The sequence below is a fragment of the Gopherus flavomarginatus genome, chromosome 7, assembly GCF_025201925.1.
Source record: "Gopherus flavomarginatus isolate rGopFla2 chromosome 7, rGopFla2.mat.asm, whole genome shotgun sequence".
Classification (NCBI taxonomy): Eukaryota; Metazoa; Chordata; order Testudines; family Testudinidae; genus Gopherus; species Gopherus flavomarginatus.
Window position 1 is genome coordinate 50,331,075 of NC_066623.1, and position 26,645 is coordinate 50,357,719.

Genomic DNA, 26,645 nt, shown 5'->3' on the forward strand with positions numbered 1-26,645 from the left:
GAATCTCTAAGGTAAAAAAAAGCAGAAGTATAAAAAAAATCACAGCTTTCAGGTTGCTTTTTACATAAAAAAGAATCAAGAAGAGGCACGAGCTTACTTTATCTTTTTTTTTTTTTTTTAACTCTTTAGCCTTGCACATCACTCATTAAGAGGCTCTTTTGCCAGTGAAGTTAAATCTGGGATAAATTGTCACATTTGCATGAACACCTTTCAGGCAAGATGCTTAGGATGTTGTAAGAGTTAGAGCATCTCCTCCAGTTCCTTAGAAACGTCATTCAGTGCATCTCATGCTGTCGTATCTGGCTGCCAACACTTTTTCACTCTAATATCCTTGGAGATACGGCCTGATATGCAGGCTAAAGTAAACCTACTGGCTGAGGGTTTGGATCTACTCAGCGTATATCTTCACTGCAGAATTAATTTAGATTTTTTCTTGGGTGTTGCCACAAAAAACCCCTTCTGTCCACATACGCGACCCTCATGTGAGTTTGGTGCTTTCAGCCTTTGCTAGTTGGCCTTGCTAGGGATAGAGGTTAGAGCCTGAGTGTTGTTTTCACTTAATCTGCAGGGCTGGCTTTAGGAAGTGCGGGGCCCAGTTTGAACATTTTCTGCAGTGCCCCAGCAGGGATGACTTAAAAAAAAAAAGTAAAAAAAAACTTTAATTTTTTCCATGTATTATTTACTTTCCATAACTATATAAATAATAAAATTATGTATTATGTACATTGCATCATATATGCTGTTGGTCGGTTATTAATGACCTCCATTTCACATGTGTGCACATGTGTGGGTCCCAGCTGCTCCCTGCCCCCCTCATTGAAGCAGGTGTGCAGGGTTATTGCCCTGGTAAATGCAGGGCACCGGTAGTCATGGGGCTGGTTGGAGGCAGGGCAGGGGCTGACTGGAGGTAGGGTCTGTCTGCAGGCAGGGCAAGGAGTGCGGGGCTGGCGGAGTCAGGCGTGGTGTGGGACGGGCTGGCTTCAGACAGGGCTGCAGGGGGGTGCGGCAGGGGTTGGCAGGGCTGCAGGCAGGGGAGCGCGGCAGGGGCTGGTTGCAGGCAGGGGATCGTGGCAGGGGCTGGCTGCAGGCAGGGGAGCGTGGCAGGGGCTGGCTGCAGGCAGAGCAGGGGGTGCGGGGCTGGCTGCAGGCAAGGTGGGGAGCGGGGCTGGTGTGGACAGGGCAAGGGGTGCAGCAGAGGCAGCTGGAGCCCCGTCCCTTTAAATAGCCCCCAAGTCCCCTGCTATCCCAGGGCTCTGGGGGCTATTTAAAGGGCCCAGGGCTCCCCTGCATCTACCCCCCCCCGCCCTTTAAATAGCCGCGGGAGCCCTGGGGAAGCGGTGGGGTTCCGGCGGGTATTTAAAGGACCAGGGTGGCAGAGGCAGCTACCCCAAGGCACTGGGGGCTATTTAAAGGGCCCAGAGCTCCAGCTGGGAGAGCGGGGCCGCGGAAGACGTCGGATCGGACTGCAGCCAGGGTGAGTAAGTAGTAAAGATTAAAAAGGCGCCTAAGGCACGGGGCCCGATTCCCAGGAATCAGGCGAATTGGCCTAAAGTCAGCCCTGTTGGTCTGGTAACCCACCCACTTAGCAATGAGGATGCAGGCTAAACCACTAGAGTGCTGATAATCCTCCAGTGCCTTCCCACAATTCTCCCCATGTGCCTAGAAGACAGACAAATTCTCTCACAATTCACTCAGAAAGAATCATGGAGCAGCTCAGTTTACTGCCGCACAAAGAACTGTGGGATGTGCCCAGCAGTCCTAGCGACACACAGGTGAGCACAGCACCAGTGAGGGCACAGTAATTCAGGTGTGGCTTTGTACTGTGGCTGCTCACACCCGGCCTAGGGACCCAGTTGCCAATCACCCGAGTGAACGCTGCCATGAAGATGTACTCTAAGAAAACGGATTTTCTGACAAAAGAAAAGGAGATGAAGTCATAGCAGCCTCCTTGGATATGTTGCAAGCTCTTTCAGGCTGAAGAGGCAGATCAGTTATACACTAACTTAATGATTAATGAAGGCAGGAGGGATCTTGTGAGAGAAGGGGTAAAAATCAGTGACAACATGACTCAAAAACCTTGTTTGATCCACTTGATCCGTGTACAACTTTAGAAGACAGGTTGGTCAGTCTGTTTTGTCTTTCCAGATAATACTCTTTTCCTTCATGTTAAGCATATAGGCGAGTCTTATCTTACGCGGGGGTTCCGTTCTGCGATTAGCGCATACAGTGAAAACCGCGTATAGCCAAAATTACATTGAGTTGAATGGCAGGTGGAATCACCCACACTACAGGTACAGTATTAAAATTATTTTTCTCTTTTTTGAGGTTTTTGTTTTTGTTTTTGCCAACCGCGTAAAGCTGAAATTGTACATGTTAAATGCACATAAGATGCGACAGACCTGTACAGTAAATTTTCAGGTAACTCAATATTTAGCATAACCTTAATATACTGTTTATTGTGGTTGAGTTAATGATATTGGAAGCTTTACTTTTATTTTCTGACTCTTGTGTGTAGCTTGGTAACGCAGCCTAGACATGGCTTTTGATGTAAACAAAGTAACTGAAGTTGCTTATTTCTTTGCGTTCATTATTAAATTGTCTTCCTGCATTTCATGATAATTTTAGCAATGCTTCTTGCACAGAGAAGAAGCTAATTTTGCTGTGGGAGCCATAGACTCTAATTTCCCTTGTATATATAAAAGAATGTTTTCAGGTTAAACTATTTTAGCTTTTTAATTGAGTACCTCTTTCAGTAATTTTAAATATTTGTCATGTAATTGGAACAATTTTAATCTTATTTTCATTTGATTGTTTTTGTTTGTTTAGTCTATTTTAATTGTCCAAGCTGAAGGAAGTACACAAAGTTGTCATTTTCTCTTCTGTTTAGTCAGTATTGGCTTATCATGCCCTATCATGCACTACAGTTAAATGCTTGATTTTTACTGTCCAATTTGTACAGCTATTGAAACTGACAATGTAACTCTCAGTGCTTTAATAATCTTCTAGGCAGCAGTTCAAGGTGATGCTGTTTTGTTGGAAAAACAGAGGGACTTCATCTTTGCTCTTCTGTTCCAGTCTTTGGGCTGATAAACTGGGACAGAGGCTGCACATATTTCCTGCTACTGTAAGAATCTACTCTTCTTTGCCTGTGCTGCTCTGCTTTGATTCACTGGTCTGCAGGATCTTTATAGAAAAACTGAATGCAGTCACCATCTTATTTCCTTATTCTTGGCCATGCCAAGATGCTATTGAAAGTTAAGTCTATATTGGTGGCCAAATGCTAGTTACATTTTTGAGTGGGTTACAAAAAGTCAAACAGTCAGTTTTCATTGTAATGAGAAAGTGGGAACTTTCTTAAGGTTTTCTCTGAATACTGTTTGGGTGTCTCAGTTTCCTCTGTGCACTTCTTAAGTATCTAGGTGGTGGGATAAGGGTGTGTGATTGTTGCAGAGCGCTAGGCAGGTCTGATGTTGTTGTCTGTACAGAGAATGGCCGACATCCTGTCTCCTGGAAACTGATGGCCTGGGCCCCTCTCCTGCAAGGTGCCAACTGAAGGTGTTGGAGAACAAAGATCAGGTGGCCTTCTGGCCCAGGAAAGAGACAAAGACCAGAGGAGAGGCTAGAGGGAGTTTCAGTTTTGGAGCTAGCTGGGGAGATTGGGGAAGGCCCAGAACCTGGGTCTGGGCTTCCCACCTTCCCAAAATGGACCTGACTGATGGATCCTGTTTTCTGTACCTACAAGCTCTGTTTTAGACTATGTTCCTGTTGTTTAATAAACCTTCTGTTTTACTGGGTGGCTGAGAGTGATGATGAATTGCAGGAAGTTTGGGTTGCAGGGCCCTGACTCCCCCACACTCCATGACACAAGGCTTCAAAGCGAATATGGAAATCTGTTTGCAAGTACTGGTGAAGAGGAAATAAACCAAATCTTCTGGTTCTCATTGTGTTGGCCTTATCAGTGTGGGTAGATTGAAAATTCAAGCACTCTGAGGTAGAGACATATGAACACACACTTCTGTCTTCCTGGGCCAGTCCATTAAAATTTGCTAATAGTCACTTTATTTCTTGTCCTACTTAGAGGATAATAGAGGACCGTAGAGGGTGAAGTTGCTAAATCTTAAATGCCCAGACACTTTACAATTAAAAACCATAGTGGCCCAAATTTAACATTTGCTGTGGGAGCAATTAGGCTGCTGCACCAGTAATGTTGGAGATACAGTTGTAAATATAACTATGGGGTGTGGGTTATGTGGCTATTTACTATGTAGAAGCTATGGATTGCTGGTAAGTGCAGAAAGAGTAGGCCATGGGTGCAAAGTGTAATCAGACTGAACTTTTTTGACAGTTGCTGGCAAATAACTGTTGTAAGTCTGTGTTAAAGCTCTTGCTGCCTAGTAACCCTGACTTAATAGGTTATCTGTAAGGGGCTCAGAGAGGAATTTTGTTCATTTCCTGACTACTGAGCAGAGGCTGTACTGTCTCTAAGTGCCCCATTTTCTGAAATCAAGTTAATAAGAAACAGGCATTCACATTTTGTGAGGAATAGAATTGCTGTAGCTTTAGATATTGGACTTAATTTTATTTTATTTTTCTTGGGACTGTGAGTATACAGTGTTCCTACATACCTCATAGGGTATATGAATTATTTACATTCTCAAGGATTATTGAGAAATAACATTTCAAGTCTGATACAGTAACTGCAATCTCTTCTAAGTTTGTCTGGTTTGCAGACATAACTGGATACTGAGAAACTTTAGTAGGCCTGATAACTCTGCATCTGTTGCTTTGCGTCTGGGGCAGCCCACCAGCTCCGTTCCTTGTTGGCGAAATTCATGTCCACCATTTAGACCCTAAGTGCAGGTTGTACAAGGAGTCCCCTTCCACCTCTGTTTTATCAAATTACTCCTGGATATAGGTGTCTGCTTCACTCAAATACAAGTAATCCAAATACAGAAGCTGAAGTTAAATGTTCAGGGTTTGATACAAATCAAATAAAGCAAAACTGAAATAAGGGGCTGCCTGTTCTGCAGCATGTGGAACACATGGGTCTGTAGATTAGAATAGCAGTGCAAGAAGGGGCAGTATTTTAGTGAAGCTCCTAGAGGCCTTAACCAAGATCAGTGGTGGTTAGTGCTTTACAAACACACATTATCCTTAAGCTGACAGTCTAAATCAGGAGTGGGCAAACTTTTTGGGCCGAGGACCACATCTGGGTGCTGCGAAATATCAGAACAGATGGCGTCCCGACCAGACATCAGTCAGGATGCGGGACAAACGCCCAAATATCAGGACAGTCCTGATCTTATCAGGACATATGGTCACCTTACAGGAGGTTGGGGTGGGGGAGGGAGTGTGAACTGTGGGATGGGGTGCGGTTGCAGGCAGGGGCTCAGGGCAAGGGATTGGAGCAGAGGATGGTGTGGGGTGTATGAGAGGGCTCAGAGAAGAGCGTTGGGGTACAGGAGGGGTGCAGAGTGCAGGAGGGGGCTCAGGGCAGGAGTGCAGGAGGGGTACAGACTGCAGGAGGGGGCTCAGGGCTGGGGGTTGTGTGCAGGAGAAGTGCGGAGTGCGACATGGGGCTCAGGTCAGGGGTTTGGGTATACAGGGGTGCAGGGTGTAGCAGGAGGCACAGGGCAGGGGTTGGGATGCACAGGGGTACAGGGTGCGGCAAGGAGCTCAGGGCAGGGAGTTGGGGTGCAGGAGGGGTGTGGGGTGTACAAGGGGGCTCAGGGCAGGGGCTGGGGTTCGGGCTCCAGCCAGGCGCCGCTTACCCTGTTGTACCTCATTACCACTTCCCGAGGGGGCAACAGAGGGCTCTGCATGTAGTGCCCCTTGCTATGCCTCCAGGTACCTCGCCTGAAGCTCCCATTGGCTACGGTTCCCTGTTCCCGGCCATTGGGAGCTGTGGGAGGCAATGCCTGGACGCAGGGGCAATGCATGGAGCCCTCTGCCCCCCCATCCCGCAGGCCGTAGTTTGCCCACCCCTGGTCTAAATAGACAAAGGCCAGGGGGGATAAGTGGAGGTAAAACAGAGGCACAGCGGTGGAGTGACTTGATCAAGATCATCCAGCAGGCAAGTGGCAAAACCGGGAGTAGAACCTAGGTCTCCTTATGCACAAGACCATGCTTGATGCCTATCTAAGAAGTCTCTACATTCAGTATACAGAATGTCTTTCCTTCTCAGTATGTAGATTATGTTATGCACATCTTTGTTTCTTAAGAGCTAATCTGCTCCTGTTTATCTCCCAGCCATAATCTTCTGATCAATCATAATTGCCACATTAACTGTGATGTCATTTGGAGAATAAGCAGCAAATGCATGTGAGATATTGAGGAACCAGAGCCTCTCTTTTAATGCATATGTCCTTAGAGATTGGAAAGAAGGGATGGAAAAAGAGTGTGGTGCAGGATGTTCTAAGTAGAAAGTTCATCAGTTGTTTTATTTAAGGGTGGCTCCTAGCCAAGGTGTAAAATTTGAAACCATTGTGTCCTATACATTGAAGTAATGCCACTAACATCTTCGTTGTTTGCTAGAGTTACTGTGCTTTGTTTTGAAAGTTTGTCTGTTAAGAGAAACTAGATGTTTTTAGTGCCCCCTATGTTGCTCCACTACACAGGCATTATGGATTTGATTCCTTTTGCAATCCCTTGGGCTGCTTTTGAAGTTTTAAATATTAAACACTTCAGTGTTTTAATACTGCTATGACATATGATGGTTACTGACTTAACTCTTCCATTGCTTTTCTTTCAGCTTTACAGTGCCTAGATGCTTTTAAGCCTTGTATCAATGAGGGAAAATGCATCTCCTATCGCAATGGCACAGGATATTGCAAGTAAGTAAGCTTTACTTTAATCCTGTCCTCTCCTCTGCTTTTCAGCCCAGATCTTACATACAAAGAAAACAACCCAAAGCTGTGGTCAGGTTCAGGCTTAATGTGAATTTTTGATTGACATGAAGAATCTTTAAGCCATGGCTGCCTTTGGATTGTAGGCTGCATACCTGTGGAAGAACAGAAAAATAGAGATTAGAGATGTAAAGACTTGTTACCAAGCCCCTGAAAATAGTTCCTTAAATTACTCTGGTTCTCCTTTGAGCATTGTCTGAGTGTGTCCTCATACTTGGGTGATGCGTATCTCTAAAGCCATGGTGTCCAAACTTTTCCTATCTCCCCCCGCCCCCTTACCAGTAATGAATCTGGCCATGCCCCTCCTCCCCACTACTCCACAGTTGGCACAGCAGAGGAGGTTGGGCTGGGGGCAGAACTGGGACAGGGGGCAGAACTGGGGCTGGGACAGAGCTGGCTTGGAGCCGGACAGGGAATAAAGGCAGATCTGGCCTGGGGGCAGAGAGGAGTTGCGTCTGGGGGCGGAGCTGGGCTGGGGCAGAGCAGGACCAAGTGGTGCTCCCTTCATGCTCATGGGAGCTGGCCTGAGCTGTGCCGTGCATGCTTCTGAACGTTCCTCCAGGGTGTGCCCCACTGTTTGGGGACCACTGCTCTAAAGCATAGCTTGGGACTTCCTGGCTCGCAGTTTACCCTTAAGGTTTAATTTAAAAACCTGTTAGTTTTTGTCCAGGTTCTTAGATTGGGCCTTGATAGTTTGACTTCTTTACATTAAGTTAGGAAAAGAGGCTGTGAAAGTGATGAACCTTATGGGCAGATTTCCCCATCCTGCTCCAAAACATCTGTAACTTGTAGCACAGGGGTTCTCAGACTTCTGTACTGGTGACCCCTTTCACACAGCAAGCCTCTGATTGTGACACCTCCCCATATGCATTAAAACTTTTTTATATATATTTAACACCATTATAAATACTGGAGGCAAAGTAGGGTTTGGGGTGGAGGGTGACAGCTTGCGACCCCCCATGTAATAACCTCACAACCTCCTGAGGGGTCCAGACCCCCAGTTTGAGAACCCCTGTTGTAGCAGGTGAGAACTCACTCCTCTCCCAGAGGCTTGGCTTTATTTACAAAAGGAACTCAAAGCTCAAAATCCAGGCCAAATTTAGCTATTTGCAGGGTTTCTCTGAACTCTGATACCCCCACCATAGGTTCTGTCACCTCTTTGTCTCTGTGAGGGTAACAAGCCGCATTCAGCTCTGTGTCACAGGAACCCACCTACTATTTCCCAGCTCATAGGGTTGGTTTCCTGGCAAATTCTTGCAGTCTTGTTATAAATGTGACTTTGCTTTTTTCTGCTGTATGGAAAATCTCTGAACTGCAAAGGGTGCACTGGAGCAGTCTGTAGTTTCTGGAAAATGACATTGTACCTGTTTGAACACAACTCACTTTTGGTAGGTTAACTTTGCAACTACAAGGATGGACATTTTTTAAAAGCAAGCTTCACCTCTGCAACAGTTGATGGTATTGGTCATCCTTACTTGCTAAAGTCAGCTTCCCACTTGCCTGTGGTGACTGGATTTTTCAAGCCTTGTTTACTTAGTTAATGCTAGTAGTACCATTTTGTAGCACACTGAAATCCTCTCTTCTTGGTGCTTACATTCTTCAAATATTTGTAGATTTCGTCCCACCTACTTAGGCTGGCTAAGTAACCAGCTATTCATATTAAGCTCTTTTCAACATTTCCTTCATAAATGAGTCCGTCCTGCCTCTGAATGTTTGTAACCCGTCTCTGAAGTCCCTTCAGCTTGTCAGTATCTTTCTGCTTAGAGGGTGCCCAAAACTGAAAGCAGTATTTTGTGAAATTGCACCTGAGATGCGTAGATAGAAAATCATAATCTCCCTATACTGAGATGCCTTTTCAGTTACAAATTGATGGGGTTTTTGCAGCCATGATGCACTGCATGCTAACACTTGCTGTCCTCTATCATCTCTTAGGTTTTTCACCCTTATTGCTTCCCAGGTTTCTCCTTCCCATGCTTTGGATTATTTCCCCCCGATGTATGAGTGGCATTTTTTAAAGCTAAAGCTTTCTTTCTCTCCTTGTCTGTTAAATAACTTTCTGTTTCTGTCTCGTGACTGGTGTTGCAATTGCTCCCAGTCAGCACCACTTGTAAATTTATTAATCTGGTGTCTGTCTAGGTGTGCAGATCATAATACAGATGTTAAATAAAGCTGATTCCAACATTCATCCCTGTTGTACCTCATTACAAACATCTCCATCTTGATACAGTGTTCTTGACGATATTCCATCTCTTAGACAGTTTTCAATACGCCTGGTAACTTAGCTACTTTGAATTTCTCATTTTAAGATTTTGACGCTGTTGGTTGTTCTACTAAATACAACTGTTGCTCACTTCAATATCAAGCAGGTGTGTCAAGAGGGACACCCAAATAATTTAAAGCCATGGTTGCTGGCAATACTTCTGGCTGGCGGTGGCTTTAATTGTTCGACAAAAATGTATGATTCAGAGGTGTTTGTAACGCTTGCTGCTGCCTTCCTCCTTTCTGGTAAAAGTCTAATGCAGGCCCAATCTTCCCCTACTTCCAGTCTCACAGCTCAATCCTTCAGCAGGCGCCAATGAAAACTGAAGACATGCAGTGCAAGTTCTGACACCTGCATGACCTTGCACCAAATTTCCAGTTCTGGTTTAATGGTTTCTTTTTTGTAGAGAGGAAGGAAATGTAGCAGAAAACTCAAACTCAGTCCTTTAAGGTGGAATTTCCATGTCGGCTGTTAGCATCCTGTTTTCCTTTGCAATGATTATAGGGAACTTTTAATAGGGGAACTTCCCATCTGCTGGGGCAACCTAAATGATTTTCTGAAATATTTTTATAGCTGCAAGAGTAGAAACATTGTGTTCAGGAAACTGAGTTTTCAGACCAGGGCAAGTGAACTGACTCAGAGCTCTCCAGTATCACTCACTAGTTAGCCAAGTCCCCACCCCTCCCACTTGATTGTGTGTTCTGAGTTTGCTGCAGTACTTCCTCTGTTTGGCAATAAGTTAATGAGAGGCTCTCTTCCTCTTTCTTCTCTCCACAGAGTTGTTTGTTCCATTGTGTTATCAGACTAACTTGTTACGGCTGGGAGTAAGGGAAGATTTAGGGCCTGCAGTAGACTTTTCCCAGAAAGGAGAAAGGCAATAGCAAGAGTTATATACAGCTTTAAATCACACATTTTTTTTTTTTCAAAATAAATGGTTAAAGCCACCACCAGCCAGACATATTGCAAACAACCACAGTTTTAAATTACTATCCATGAGGAACAAATGGACAGATGAAGTAGAAGCCCAGTACATCATAGGCAGATATACACTGAATAAGAATTGGGTTAGACTAGAATGTTAATAAGCAAAATAACTAGTCTAAATACTTGGCAAAGCAGTTAGAAAATGACAGCTTAGTACTGAAACCACTGTCATCAGAGTGGTAATTCTGTACTGTCCATGTCCTGCTTAAAAAGAGACCTGGATCTAGGCTAGAAAAAGCCTCCTCTAACATGGCCAACTTCTGGTGGTTAATTCTTCCAGGATGGGGATGGAGATCTTGAGCCAGATGGTAAAGCTTTGTTGGATCCTGTATATTCTATTAAAGCACACTGCTCTTGTGACTGGTTTATATATGCTTTGGGTAGCTCCGTTCCCGCTCTGCCAGTTTTCTTATGGGACTGTTTGATGGTGCTTCTAACCTCCTTTATCCTTGACTTTGTAGTTAGGCAAATTCCTCACTCCTGTTTCTGTCTATGCTGAGGTCAGAATTAGTTTTCTTTCTGAGGCGTCTCAATGAGTCTCTTCAAACAGTAGATACAAAATACTTTTCTTACATGGATTTTATTGACACAATTAGAAGTCAAAAAAGTTGTAAAAAGTAGTAATGCACTTGCCTAGACAGCAAAGAGCTGCACTAAACAGGCCAGCAGCCTAAATTCTAAATTCTAAATTGTTCAGGGTGTCACTGACCTGAGTTTTCAGAACAGACAGTGAATTGAAGGAAGCTGTTAGAAGTGCTTTGGAAGGAGAGAGTATCTTGCTAAATTTGTACAGGGCCTTGTGTAATGGCCTGCATTTTTGCACACTTTGTAGGCACTTGGGGTAGACAGAGGATTGGGATATGCGTGTTCATAAATCAGAGGATAGACCAAAAAAAACTTTTAAAGACTTTTAGCCCATTTCTCTCTCTCTTTTGCATTCTGACTTTTGCCAAACCAATGAGATCAAAAATGCAATAATCACCCCAGGCTCGCCATCACACTGTTCACCACAGTAACCTCCCCAGCAGCCCCAGGTGCTGAGCAAACGCCAGCTATCCCCCAACACAGCTGCCAAGGTTTGTGCAATGCCATGTCCTACCCATGCCTCTGCTTGGGGTGGGATGGTATGTTGACCATAAGCTGAATTCTGTGGTTATATTCAAATCAAAAACTTGGATAGAAGCTGCACTGCCTCCTGCCTTCAAGCTCAGTGGAAGGACTTAAAAGCAGCTTGGTCCCATGGAGCAACGGGATGATGGTAAGGGGTTTCCAGGCCCATCTGAATTCATTTAGCCCATCCTCTTCTCCAGGACTTTGGCCAGCCCTTGTTTCAGGTAGACCCTTCTTAGCTGGCTCTTCCCAATCAGATTCCAGCTGCAGGGACCACCTGGGTTGAGCACTAGTGCCGCAGACTGCCTGCAGGGCCCAGCCTACAAAGAGGAGCTCCATGAGCTGAGACGAATGTCTTCACAGGGTCTGCTTTCAGGGGCCAGGGTCAGTCCCAGATTAATCTGTGGAAAACATCCACTTGAAACTTGAATTCAGAATAGAGGGAGGCCTTTCTCTCTTAGGATGAGACTTGTTGATCTACCCCCTTCCCCCTCTCTTTAGGGATTGGAAGGAAATCCTAAAGGCGGAAGCAAAAGGAAAGAGAGGAGCACCTCAAAAGGAGAGGTGCTCACTCTTTCCATCTAGAATCCAGAAGGAGAAGTTGACACTATATTCCCTAGTCTCCCATTATTCTCTGTTGGCGGTGGGCTGTGGGGACAAAAAGCCGCCCATGACCCAGGTGGGCAGGAAACACAAAGCCGAGTTTCACTATAGAGACTTCTGATCCTTTTGTTGTTTGTTTTATTAGTATTACTGTAGCACCTAGGAGTCCAAGTCATGCACCAGGACCCACTGTGCTAGGCGTCGTACAGACACACAACAGAAATACAGTCCCTGTCCCAAAGTGCTTACAAGATAAATAGTAAGAAGAAAGGGATAAGCTAGCCAGAGAATCCTGTTCTTCCTCCTGAGTCTGTGTGGGAGTCAGAAGGAAAAGACTGATTAAAACCTGTCCCAGAATATTTGCAAACTGTCTCAATGTTGTTGTGGGGCCTACGTTTTCCCTCCGATGATTCTCCAATCAAAACAAAGGGGGTGTCAAGTGGGAGCAAGCATTCTAAGAAATTCCTCCCTTCACATACCAAATTATAACTACATGCTTCCTCCTGTGCAGCCCCAGATGATATCCCTAGACCTGAATGGGAAACTCGCATGAAAACCAAACCTCTGGAAAGATTGGCTAGAGTAATCTGCAGTCAGGTAGACTGAGCTGGTGAATGTACCCAAAATGGATGTAGTACTGTCTGGTGAAGAACAATCATTTAAACTGAAAGGGCACTTCTTTCAAAGGACCCCACAAAAAGGGGGTAAACGCAACATTGAGGAGAAACAGCAACTTTGGCAGCACAACTGCATCAGCAGCCTCCATGTGTTCTGCTGGTTCTGTTTCTTTGGCATTGGCAGCATTGTGTGAATCCAACTCCTTGGATTTCCAGCTGTTTTTTTTTTTTTTTTTTTTAATTTGAATAACTATCTTTAGTGTGTTTAGTGAGGAGAACATCTATTGTGAAACTTTCTGAGAGCCTGCACTAAGGCACTGTAGGCAATTGCAGACTGGAGCTGTGAGCTGTGAAGGAAAAAAGTGGGTTGGACTAAGTTTTGACTAAAGTATTTGTGCTGGAAAGTAGCCCAGAGGCAGTAAAGGAGCAGCTTTAATTATAAACAGCTGCAGGGCTGATGAAGCCCATAAGATATTTTTCCACTTCAAATTCTTTGTAGCTTTCAAAAATCATGATTGGAAATAGCCTATGTGTGAAACTTGTTCTTAAATAAATGATTAAATTCTTGCTGAAGTAGACAAAGAAAGCTCACATGCTTCTAGAAAGTGCCGGGACAAACTTCATGCTCCCATCACTGTTCCTGAGGGTTAGAAAACTGAGGAAAAACAGTGGCTTTTGTTTAAACAGTGGCTTTTGTTTTGTTCCTCTTCTGAGCCTGTCATTTTGGAGCTGACACAAGCTGCTGTAATTTTAAGCTGCTCTCTAGACAAGTGGCTTTTTATGTAAGGAACTTGAAAGAGCAAATCTTTCTGTGCCTCATTACTACGGAAACTAATACAAGTTTATAGCAGTGGCTGGTAGATTAGAAGCATTCAAATCAGCTTTGCTACGGGTCTCAAAGTTCACAGGTGTAAACTGATGCACGTTTCTGGTGACATTATGGGGCATGTGTGCAGGGTCTTCTGTTTCTCAGGGTATATAGTCTCATAATGCTTATGCAGTAAATCAGTGTTATCTATACCTTCCTCACTTCCATACTTATTTATACCTAATCTGGTTGCAGTCCTGTACTGAATAGGGTTAGACACTACATTGGTGTAAATCTGCTTGGGCGACGCTAGCACTCTCGTTGCTGTCTATGGGATATTAGCCTTTTCGGATTTTATCCCACCATTAGCCCAAGATGTAGGCTTATCCATGCCGGTTTTCAATTCACTTTTGTGGACAATCTTGGATGTTAAATGTAATCTATAAAACTACAAATGGTTTGGGCCCTGGATACCTGAGACTGCTTCTTGAATGAGGACTGAAGTTCTGAGACAGCCTGCCAAGGGTAGTAATCAGGGCAAAAAACCGAATTTAATTCAAAACTGAGTTTATGGAGGGTATAGTATGATGAAGTTGCCTACGGTGGCATATAGCCCATCTGCAACTGTTACTTGCAAATATCTCCAACAGCCAGAGATGGGACACCAAATGAGAGAGGGCTCTGAGTTACTACAGAGAATTTTTTCCCACGTGTCTGGCTGATGGGTCTCACCCACTTGCTTAGATCTAACTGATCGCCATCTTTGGGGTCAGGGACAAATTTTCCACCAGATCAAATTGGCAGAGAGTAGACCATATTATTTTTTTTGCCTTCCTATGCAGCACGGTGCACAAATCACTTGCTGGATTGAATTACAGTAAATGGTGAATTCTTTGTAACTTAGTTTTTAAATCAAGGTTTGAGCACTTCAGTGACTTAGCCAGAGGGTATAGGTCTATTACAGGAGTGGGTTCTGTGGCCTGTGATGTGCAGAGCATACTAGATGTCTTAAAGTCTAGGCATCTACAGCAGTTCAGATCAGCTGAGGAGCTTGAGTAATCAACCTCAAAGGAGGCAGAGTATTTTCAGAGAAGAAACTTCAATTTCAGAATATGCTTCCCCAAACTTGTTAACTTTGGGTCACTCTGCAAATATTTTATGTTCTCCCCGACTTTTTCTGGTGTGGAAGGGTAGGAGTAGATTAAAGAGGGTTATGGGAGAATTCTAGTTTGGCGGCATGGAGGAGATGGATTCATAGATTCATAGACTCTAGGACTGGAAGGGACCTCGAGAGGTCATCAAGTCCAGTCCCCTGCCCTCATGGCAGGACCAAATACTGTCTAGACCATCCCTGATGGAGAAGATCTTCCATTTAGGACAATGTTGTTTGTTTATAGTACATGGAATTGTTACTCTTTGTACATGTATTCAAAACTTTTTCACAGATAAGACAAGAAGAGACCACTGTGGTCATTAAGTCTGGCCTCTTGTATAACACAGGCCACAGGATAACCCTGAGTTAATTCCTGTTTGAATTGGAGCAGAACTTTTAGAAAAACATCAATCTTAATTTAAAAATGGTTGATGATGGAGAATCCACCATGACCCATGGTAAATTGTTCCAATGGCTAATTACTCTCATTTTTAAAAATTTGCCGTTATTTCTAGTCAGAATTTGTCTAGCTTCAGCTTTCAGCGACTGGAATCCATGTGGAGCCACGCTGGAAACATACATGCTTAAAGATGACTCTCTGGTTACTGTTGCATTTGGAGACCAGACAGTTTTTAATCCATCAGATGTGTGCATTTTAAACAAATTAGTGAACAGTTGATTTCAGTTCTGTTGCCACTAGATACTTTGCCTTGGACCTCACTAGAGAACTGATCACTCTTCTTGGTCAGAATCTCCCTTCCCTGGATCTGAGTAACTATTGCTGACTTAATTTGGAATTACTCATATCCTGGAGTAGGGAAAACGGAGCATCTGGAGTTCATCGCTAAAATATTTGTAGTGTGCGTCATGTCTGATGCTCCTAGTTGCCTCTTAGACAAGATGTACATATTTTGATTCTTCATCAAGTCATCTAGAATATAGAAAAATCTGCAGATCGACAGTCCATTTTTCTCTGTGTTGTTGATATTTTGGCTTATTTGATATACATTTTTGCAGGTTGCTCCTTTAGCTGAAGGAAACAAATGACAGTTTCTGCTCATTGCTTCAAAATGGATTGAAAATTCCCAGTCCAAAGTCCAGTCAGCAGATGGATTACAGCACTGTGTTTACACAAGTCTTGCTTAGTGAGAAATAGTGAATCTGCACATATAAATCTTTACAATATTGCCCCAATTATCAATAAATGTACCAGTTCATTTTTGTATTTCTTCGAGATGGAAGAAAGATGGTCTAGCGCAGTGATTCTCAAACTTTTGTACTAGTGACCCCTTTCACATAGCAAGCCCCTGAGTGCGACCCACCCCCCTTAAAAAGTGTTTTTAATTTATAATATATTTAACATCATTATAAATGCTGGAGGCAAAGCAGGGTTTGGGATGGAGCCTGAAACCTCGTGCCCCCCCCCCATGTAATAACCTTTTGACCCCCTGAGGGGACCCAACCCCCAGTTTGGTCTAGTGGTTAAAGTGTTAGCCTGGGACATAGATGCTGACTCAGTGGGTGCGCTTAGCACCCACTGGCAGCCAGTGGGAGGGGTGGGGAGGGAGTGTGCTCGGGGGGAGGGGGCGGAATTGAGTGGGAAGAGGCAGGATGGGATGAAGTCTTGGGGGAACGGGTGGAGTGGGGCTGGGCCTGAGGCTGAGTGGGGGTTGAGCACCCCCGGGGAAAGGAGGAAGCCAGTGCCTATTGCCTGAGACTTGGGAGACCTAGATTCAGTTCCTGTGTTGCTAGAGGCTTCATGTTCAACCTTTGACAAGTCACAGCCTCAGTTCCCTATCTATATAGTGGGGATAACAGCACTTCCCTACTTCACAGTGGTTTTGTGAGGGGAAAATTGCACTAAAGGTTTTGAGATGGATAGCATCTGTTATTCAGATTGGTTGCTTACTTCTGCAGAGGCCATGATTAGGTATAGCAAAGTGGAATTAACTAATACTCAATTTTAAAAACATTGAAGGGATGGGGAGACAGTATCTGTCTCTCTATCAGTCATATGAGGGGGCGGGAAGGGTGGAACAGAATGTTTTTGCCCCTAATTAAATGTAATTGGAGTTTCATTACGTTTTATATATGAATTAATGTTATGCCGTTATACTTTCAGGATTCTCACTTTGGGCAGTCATAAAAAACATAAGGGCTTTCCTGTGTATGGTCTATGCATTAGGGTATGTAATGTTGCTGTCTAGATAGGAAAGACTCTGGGTGTTAATGGTGCCAGTACTGGGATCTTTACATTTCACAGTAGTAGCTTGCATTGTGAGGATCAGAGAGAACACTGCTAGTCATGATTTCTATTCTCTTGCAGGTGTCCAGAGGGTTTTCTTGGAGACTACTGTCAGTACAAAAACCCTTGTGAAAGCCATACCTGTCAGAATGGAGGAACATGTGAAACCACATCTGTGGTCGGAAAAGCCACTTGTAAATGTGCTTTAGGATTCACAGGCGAGGACTGCAAATACTCTGAATCACACATCTGCTTTGTATCTCACCCTTGTTTAAATGGAGGGACCTGCCAACTGCTTCTCCAGGACACATATGAGTGTGTCTGTCCACCAGGTTACACAGGTGGGACTTCATAATTGTGTCCTTAGTCATCCCTCCCTCCCATTTGAAGTACCTTTTAAGCTGGATATACTCTATTAAAAATGTTCTAGTTTTGCCCTAATATGCTGTCAAACTAATAGCTTCAGCACTGCAAATGAGAGCTAAGAGAGATAGCGTGGAAAGTTTTGTTTTTTTTTAAACACCTTTCACAGAACCACTTTAAAAATACAAATGTATTTTAATCTCTTAGGGCTTGTCGAGTGGGGAAACTGACCTCAGTAGCTATTCTGGAAGAGATTGTCTACATCAGGAGTTATTCCAGAATACTACTACACTTTAAATGATCTTATCTTATTCCAGAATAAGTGCCCCATGTAGACAAGCTCCTGGAACAGCTAACTGAGCAAGTTTTGCCCGCAACAGCTTTCTGTAGGGAAGCTTACTTCTATGTCAAGGGGAAGTTCAGAAACCTACTTTTATCCTTGAAGACCAAGTGGGAGAGGAGAGTATATGTCATCAGTACAGTATCATTCCAGCTCATTCATTACCGGTACTTCTCATAAATCACAGGGTTCTCTATCTTGCAGCTCCCACGTAAACAGGCTAGTACTAAATCAAATTGGTGATTGCAATGGGAAATGCTTGTGGTTTTAGATCCAACTGTAATATTGTAGAGTACACAGTTGGAGTGTGCAGAAAGACATCTCAGCTTTGGGGTGTCATGGGGATGGAAGGAGAGAAGTCTGTATCTTCCATCCAAACTATTTCTGATTGACAGAATCTCTCACATGTCTTGGTTTTACAGGAAAGGACTGCCAGTGGATTGATGCTTGTGTGTCTCAGCCATGTGCCAATGGAAGTACATGTATCACATCTGGAAGCGGGTTCTCCTGCATCTGCCCAGCAGGCTATACTGGCTCAAAGTGCGAGATTGATCTAAATGAATGTGCCACACCAGGACAATGCCAAAACGGTGGAACGTGTCACAATTTGCCCGGTTCTTACCAATGCCAGTGCAAGCCAGGCTTTAGAGGACACCGCTGTGAGAACACATATGTGCCTTGTTCACCATCGCCATGTATGAATGGAGGGACATGTCATCAAACCAGTGACTTTACCTTTGAGTGCAACTGTTTGCCAGGTAAATACTTAGTCCTTCCCAAAACCCAGATGGAATGCAGTGGTGAAGCTGGGAAATCAAACACTTAAGTTTTGGTTATTTCTGATGTATGGTCCCTCTACAATACTGAAGTGGTGTGGGGCCAGGAAAAAAGGAACATAAGTTTGTACAAGGAAGGGAGCTGAAATGAAGGCTTAGTTGTGGTGGGCTCACTGTTTCATGATATGAAAGGGGAAGAGTCTCCCAGTGGTAGGGAAGGAGAAAGGGGTTAAAGATCAAAGGACTGAAAGGGTCATAATAAGAAAACCATGGATGAGTCCTGGGGCCCAGGTGAAAAGGCTGAATATGTTAATTTATATTATTGACATTTGCTCAGATTTTCTGACTTCGGAGCCAGCTTGATTTCTCAACCTAGTGTTGTTTTCATGTTAACCCATTGCCTTTGATTTGTCTTTTTAAAGAAAGACTTGGTTTATGGCTAGCAGGCTCTACAGGCTTCATCAGTGAAGCTTGAGTTCTTTGAACTAGAGTTATTTGACCTCTGAGGTGCCCAAGGTTTTGTCATGCCTTGTGCTGGAAGCATTTGCAGAGGAAAACAGAGAACAACAAGTACTAAGGGCCTGATCCTGCAAAACCAATTGGACTGCTCACATGAGTGAAGTTACCCTTTCTTGCAGGGACGCAAGGTTTTATGAGAGCACCTTGCACCCTTCCCTGCAGACCAGTGTGATCTGGTTAAAATCTGGACCTTAAATATAGTCAGGAAATGAAGACAAAGTTACCACAGTAACGCACCCACATATCATTTTGATAGTTACTGTTAATGTGTCCTATTACACAACATATACAGTGTGAGTGAGTTCTTGTTGCTCTGAGAACCTTTCTTTTGTATGTCCTGACTGACATTCATGTCTAAATTGTCAGTGTTGTATTGTTGTAATTTGATTTACAAAACGTTCCATTTAAAAAAAATCAAAAGGAAAAAACGTTGGTGAGCCAGGGTACTTTCACTGACTGCCCAGGTGAAGGCAAAGGCATCCTGGCATTCCTTGCCCCAGTGCAACTAAGGCACCAAGAAACATCCTGATGTTTTGGGAAATGATTCATAGTGGCCTGAATTCTGACCCCTTCCAGTGGGAGGAGTGGGAGGGAAAGGGGCCAGCAGAAGGGTGTGAGGAACCAATGGAGAGTTGAGGGAGAAGCTAGAGAGGCTTGAAAGCAAGGAGTAATGGCTGTGGAGTTAGAGTGGTGTCAATAGTATTCTCTTCAGTGATGCAGCTACTCTGAATGCACAGTATAGTTGATTGTAAAACTTTTAGGTTCCCAACTCATTTTTGTGTGTTTATATAATCCAAATGTTGAAATAACTTAAGTCACTTAGCTGAAATCAGGGGAAATTTCTGCATTCTAGAGGCAAATTTATGAAAATCTATGCCAGTGTAAACCCTTCTTATACTGGTATAATTTCATCCACACTAGAGGTCGTACCAGTTTAACTTAGTTTTTCTCCAGTTTTAGACAAGTTGGTACAAAAACTGTAGACAATTCTAATTCTAAACAGATAGAAAGTTTCTCAGATCAGTCAGTTTTAGTAAATGACACTTATGAGATAGATGTTTAACTTGCAGCATTTTAAACTCCTTTTAATTGTGGTGAGAATGAGTTTTATAGCTGTAAATATCTGACAAATAAGGAGTTGACTTGGCAACAAAATGTTAAACAAGTCAATAGAGGAAGTTCGTGGCTGAGAAAGTGACTATTCATTGTTATCCATCACAATAATTACCCATTTACTAAGATAAGAACCCTAGGGAATTCCAAGAGCTTGTCCAGGAAAGAATCTGTCAGACCGGAAGAGACTGTGTGTGAGAACTGGAATACCTCGTAGAAAGAGGAAATAACTTCATGTGTTTGATAGCACTTGATACCGTGCCATACAACTGTGGCCTCAAACTGCTCTTTATTTAAAGCAGAACATCCTAGAAATGTGACACAAAAGGCATATTAAATAGAATGATCTATCCTGCCTGGTGTGATGCAGGGCTTTTCCTGTGGTATCAAGGGACACTAATCTCTAAAGGTATGTCTACATAGCCATTGGGAGCGTGCTTTCCAATGAGAGTAGACAGACGTGCTAGCTCTACTCAAGCTAGCATGCTAAAGATAGCAGTGTGGCAGCAGCAGCATGGGAAGTGGCTTGGGCTAGCTACCTGAGTATGTACCCAGCTGCAGTCTGGTCCCAACAGCAGAAAACAGCATCAGGTGTCTGGATGCAGCAAAATAATGAATTCTGTGGCATCCTGGGAAAAATGCCAAGTGTTGCAGCTGCAATGTCAGTCCATGGGGCCCTGATTGACATGAATGGGGGCAGTTTATTCCTCTGCATTATTTCAGGCTTGTGACAGACTCAGGCAGGCATAAATGCATTGTTTTACACGCTGAGAACTTCAAATATGCACCTTGACCAGAAGGGCTAGAAATCAAACTTTTAACAATTAAAGCTGAACTTTAGGAAAATTCTGCAGCAAGAGATGAGTTCCACTACAAATTCAGCCACAGTATTGCAGAGTGTACACTACCTGAAATAGGCATAAAAATCACACCTCGAAAATTTGAGCTGTATTTTATGGAGATTGAAATGAAGTAAATTAGATGGGGCATTTGGAAGATCAGAAGTTACCAAAAAACTTGACCACTTGCTTTTTTGGACCTGTAACTCCAAATCAGTGTGGCCCTTGATGCTTCAAATTCATCATGATCTGCAGTCCTTGGTAAGGTACCTCAGGCTTTTGTATAAGCTTGCTGGTTGGACCTGGTGGTTTCTGTTCAAAGCCATTTCCAAACATGTTTTAAGCACTGCGTTGCTCAGAACAGTACCTGGCATGTGCATGCTATAGGAAATGTGCACCAGGAGATGTGTGCTTTCAAAATATTTAGGATGCTATGTGCAGTGCTCGTTATGCCTGTTTGAGGTTGGCACAAGCTTCGTAAAGTGCACACAGTACTTCCACTTCATGCTGAGTTGCTTTATTGATCTAACTGACATGCAGCTTCCCTAATGATTGTCATCCTATGTTGGTGGCTTCAACAAATACATGCAAGGTCAGGACCCAGTAATTGGTAAATTATTTTTTTGCCTCTTCCACTGGCTGCCCTTACTAGTATTCTGCAGGTATTATTTACTTAGACCTTACAAACCCTCTGCAAAGTGAGCAGATGTGGATACCAGTATTTTCCTATGAAGAAACTAAAACACAGAAGTCACTTGCAGCATTGCCTTTGGCAAGACAACTGTGAGAACTTGGGTCACTATTTATTGTGGTAGTGCCTAAGGACCAGCCAAGAACAGGGCCCCTTGTACTCGGCACTGTACAGACAGCAGTAGTACACACTCTCTGCCCTGAAGCTTTTACCATTTCCATAGACCAGACAAAGGGTAGGTGTAAGGGATAACGTACAAGCATAGTGATCAGTGTGGTGGCCTACAAACATCCTGTTACTGCCACAGTTTTTCTTTTAACTTCTGTGGGGTTGGAGTTTAGTGAGGGGATTTGCTAAACAAAAAGAGGTGGGAAGGTATGAAGAGCAGGAGTGGAGACAAACTGAGATGAAAAAAAAGATTAAGGAAGAGGGGATTGGAGTGAACAGACAGTCAGCACGGCAATGTCCAGTCAACCCTGTAGAAAATAGACATCAGTGTCTGATGTCCCCTGCTTCTGAAGCTGCTCTGCTGGCTTCGATCTGTGGCTGGCTTCTCTCTGCACGTTCTTCCCCGCAGCCGTGTGGCCCTGGGGTGAGGAGTCACCACATTGTCCTAGTGCCCCAAAGGCAGGGTCTCCCCTGCATAGGTTTGGCCTGGAAAGTGCTGGGGTGAATGGGACTTCGTTGGGCCCCATTTTACCAGAGTGATGCAGTACCTGCTTGAATTGTTTCTGCAGCTGCTGTCTATTTGCTAGATAGATAGCTAATCTGCTAGATCAGTGATTCTTAACCTTTTTGGGTTCAGGACCCACTTGTAAATGTTTGTGGCTTGTCACAACCCAGTAAATAGTCTGATAATGGAGGCCCTGGGGTGGTTTTGGTCGTATCCTGTCCCCTGGAGGAGTTGGGTCCTGCCTGGTACTAACCCCACAGTGGCAGCTCCTGTGCTGTGGGGCTGGTTGGGTTTGACTCTCTGCTCCAGGCATTGCAACCTCTGGGGTTGGAGCACTGCTCATGTTTGGCCCCACTCCCCTGACAGGACCAAATTTATCTGAATGGAGTTGTGACCTGTTCATGGTTCATGGGGGTGCAGTGCCACTCTCTCAAATCTGACCCATCTATAAAAAGGGAAATAAAAACAACCCAGGAAACTACAGACCAGTTAGTTTAACTTCTGTGCCAGGGAAGATAATGGAGCAAGTAATTAAAGAAATCAACTGCAAACACTTGAAAGTGGTAAGGTGATAGGGAATAGCCAGCATGGATTTGTAAAGAACAAATTGTGTCAAACCAATCTGATAGCTTTCTTTGATAGGATAACAAGTCTTGTGGATAAGGAAGAAGCGGTGGATGTGGTATACCTAGACTTTAGTAAGGCATTTGATACGGTCTCGCATGATGTCATTATCGATAAACTAGACAAATACAATTTAGATGGGGCTACTGTAAGGTGGGTGCATAACTGTCTGGATAACCGTACTCAGAGAGTAGTTATTAATGGCTCCCAATCCTGCTGGAAAGGTATAACAAGTGGGATTCCGCAGGGGTCTTTTTTGGGACCGGCTCTGTTCAATATCTTCATCAGTGACTTAGATGTTGGCATAGAAAGTACGCTTATTAAGTTTGCAGACGATACCAAACTGGGAGGGATTGCAGCTGCTTTGGAGGACAGGGTCAAAATTCAAAATGATCTGGACAAATTGGAGAAATGGTCTGAAGTAAACCGGATGAAGTTCAATAAAGACAAATGCAAAGTGCTCCACTTAGGAAGGGACAACCAGTTTCACACATACAGAATGAGAAGAGACTGTCTAGGAAGGAGTATGGCAGAAAGAGATCTAGGGGTCATAGTGGACCACAAGTTAAATATGAGTCAACAGTGTGATACTGTTGCAAAAAAAGCAAACATGATTCTGGAATGCATTAACAGGCATGTTGTAAACAAGACACGAGAAGTCATTCTTCCGCTCTACTCTGCACTGGTTAGGCCTCAACTGGAGTATTGTGTCCAGTTCTGGGCACCACATTTCAACAAAGATGTGGAGAAATTGGAGAGGGTCCAGAGAAGAGCAACAAGAATGATTAAAGGTCTTGAGAATATGACCTATAAAGGAAGGCTGAAAGAATTGGGTTTATTTAGTTTGGAAAAGAGAAGACTGAGAGGGGACATGATAGCAGTTTTCAGGTATCTAAAAGGGTTTCATCAGGAGGAGGGAGAAAACTTGTTCACCTTATCCTCTAATGATAGAACAAGAAGCAATGGGCTTAAACTGCAACAAGGGAGATTTAGGTTGGACATTAGGAAAAAGTTCCTAACTGTCAGGGTAGTTAAACACTGGAATAAATTGCCTAGGGAGGTTGAGGAATCTCCATCTCTGGCGATATTTAAGAGTAGATTAGATAAATGTCTATCAGGGATGGTCTAGACAGTATTTGGTCCTGCCATGAGGGCAGGGGACTGGACTCAATGACCTCTCGAGGTCCCTTCCAGTCCTAGAGTCTATGAGTATGAGACCTACCTGGACTCCCATTGTCATGACAGCTGGGCCAAACCGGAGTGTCGCTGAGACCCCAGCGGTTTCAGTGGCTAGAGCAGGGAGGCGAACCCAGCCAGCTCCATGCAACCCTTTGAAACATTCTGTAGACCCAGTTTTGGGTCTGACCCACAGATTGAGAAACCCTGGATTACAATACAACTCTCAACCTTGGTTTCCTTTTGCCTATCTGTATAATGGGAATAGTGATTTATTCCCCTCACAAGATTTTCCAGAGGACTAAATAGTAAATGTTAGTGTAGAATTGAAGCATGGGAAGTGCTCTATGATTTAATAGCTTTCTTCTGTCTCTGTTTTTTACTCTTCAATTTTACACACACATCAAAGCACCTGAAATTCATATGAGGTACAGTAGAATAGCTAAATATGCCGTTCTCCTCTGGGCATTATCTGTCAGAGAACAGGGAAAGTCCTAATGTCACCAAAGCCAATGAAAGTTCCTCATTAGCTCTGGGGGCAGGCACTTAAGCTTTTGGAACTGATAGTCCTGGGTATGTTGGTTGCATGAATGCAGCATGTGAACAATGATCTGGTCTTCTTACAAAATAACTTTACCTGGAGAAGTTTGGGGGTGCACACAGCGTTCATGAGATGAAACAACTGGAAAAATCAGGGATCAGAAAACTTTCCCAAACAGCCTAATTTCTGTGCGACCTTGAACTCAAAAGCAAGTTGGCCCTACTCTCCAATGTGTCTTAGATGCCTGGTCCTCTGAGTATGCTGTGAAACCTGTTCAGTTTGGGACTTACTTGATCTAATGTTCACCATGCTCTGAAGTCTGTGAGGTACAGGAGCCCATTACCATCACTTCTTGGGAGCCTTCTATCAGATGCAGGGAATCGCTATTGCAGAGCTGACATCAGAGCTACACCTCTCTAATCTAGCTCTGAAGTGTCCACAAAAGAACACTGACACTTGAGGAGAAGAGTGCACTCTCTGGCTGAAGGGGTTTTGTCATTGTAATAATCCAAAAATCCCCAGAGACTAATCTGATTTACAAGGTATATATTTGGAATCGTTCACTTGAGCTACATCGAAATGCCGCCTCCTTTAGTACAAGAAGTGAAGAATGGTTTATCCAGCAGAAATTGCAGGGTAATTTTAAGGAGGCATGATGTAAGTGAGTTGGAGTTTGGCTTGGGTACAAGGATAGCTTCCTGTGAGAAGTACCCTGGGTTCTTCAGGCCCCCTAAGTGGTCAGGGCATGAAAATCAAATTGAGGAGGGTACAAATAGGTAAGAATGGGGAGAGAAGACAAGCAGGAAAAAGTCCCCAAGCAGGAAGGGTATTCTGCACTGGCCTGGAACATAAAAGGAACTAAATATAGGGGAAGGGAGGAAGAATGAGCCAAACTGGCCAAGAGGAAAGAGATTTCTTCTTCATTTAGGATTTAGTTTATAGGTTGGGTGAGATGAAGCTAACCCAAGTAGATGCACCTGGGAGCCGGGTATTATCAAGAGGCACTAACAACTGCTGCAGCATGTTAGTTCATTCAGGCAACAGGGAAGTCTATAAAGAGAACAGAGTAAGTTAGTAGGGGACCAGCCACCAGGTACTGCCCAGAACGGGGCCAGTCAAACTGCTGATGTTCACAACTCCTGGAATATGTTTTTTTCCCCCAAGCTGGGGAGAGGCAGGATCAGTAAAGCGACTTAAGTCTTTAGCTGACTGGAGTACATTGTTTTACTTGTACAAGCCAACCTATCTGGCCAAGCTCTTTGGGCTCAGTAATGGCAGAATATTGTTACTGACAAGTCTTGGGTCAGGCTGCTGCTCCATTGTGCAGCAGGGAACTAGATCAACAGGAAAAGCATGTTAAACGCCACTTCACACAGACAGGTAATCCTCTTTAATGGACCCTGAAAATAATTTCAGTTTCACATGTTTCTAATTTGGCCAGGCTTTGAAGGAAGCACCTGCGAGCAGAATATTGATGACTGCCCAAATCATAATTGCCAGAATGGTGGGGTGTGTGTGGATGGTGTGAACACTTACAACTGCCACTGCCTCCCGCAGTGGACAGGTAGGTACTGTGTAACACATTCCTGCTGGGGCTCAGTGGCTCAAAGGACTGGGATGCAAAAGCTTTTACTCACCAGTTTAAATTTAATTTAGGGTGGGAGTGTCTGAAAGCTGTTAACACCTGCTGAGTAGCCTGTGATGGTGAGTGTCAGTGAAATTCTTAGTAGATAGTGGCCACATCAAAGCCACCCCAACAATGGAGGATAAATTCCCATTTTAGCACTGGGTGGTGGTCCCAACAGATCTGGGATTAGGCATATTGGTGAGGGAAAAGAGAGAGAGAATATATGGGAATTGTGTGCTACGCTTGCTGTGCCATTTCTTTTCTATGGCTTGACAACCATTGAGACTGTCACAAGCATTAAATAAATATAAAACAAAAAAAAATTGCACCAAATACATGTGACTGAATCTTCACTTGGATTGTGCCCGTGTGACTACTGTAGGATGGTGCGGTACCAGCCACTCCTTAGTTTGCAACTGACTTTTAGTTTAATGTACTGTTGCCCCCACTTCAAAATCCACTGATAAAGAAACAACTGGAAAACTAGTAGACTACATCTGGAGCCAATGTAGAATTTTTCCTACAAATGTAAAATGAAATGGACAAATTGTTCATGAATTCTGACGCTAAACACAGGCTTCTTGTACTCTTGTGGACCTCTAATGCACTTTGCTCCTTATAAAACAAGCAAACAAAACTTAATTGGACTTTCCTATGAGATCTAGTAGTCTTCAGAGC

At 43.8% G+C, this 26,645-nt stretch overlaps 1 protein-coding gene across 2 annotated transcripts in view; it reads left to right on the forward strand.

Moving 5' to 3' along the window:
- The window catches only part of NOTCH2 (notch receptor 2), a 129,991-nt gene that overhangs the window by 20,559 nt on the left and 82,787 nt on the right, over nt 1-26,645 (forward strand). For both annotated transcript variants that reach the window (XM_050962974.1, XM_050962975.1), the window contains exons 2-5: nt 6,752-6,833; nt 16,767-17,026; nt 17,811-18,146; nt 25,782-25,904. In XM_050962974.1, coding sequence (XP_050818931.1) covers nt 6,752-6,833; nt 16,767-17,026; nt 17,811-18,146; nt 25,782-25,904 — 801 coding nt within the window. The remainder of the gene's footprint in view (nt 1-6,751; nt 6,834-16,766; nt 17,027-17,810; nt 18,147-25,781; nt 25,905-26,645) is intronic.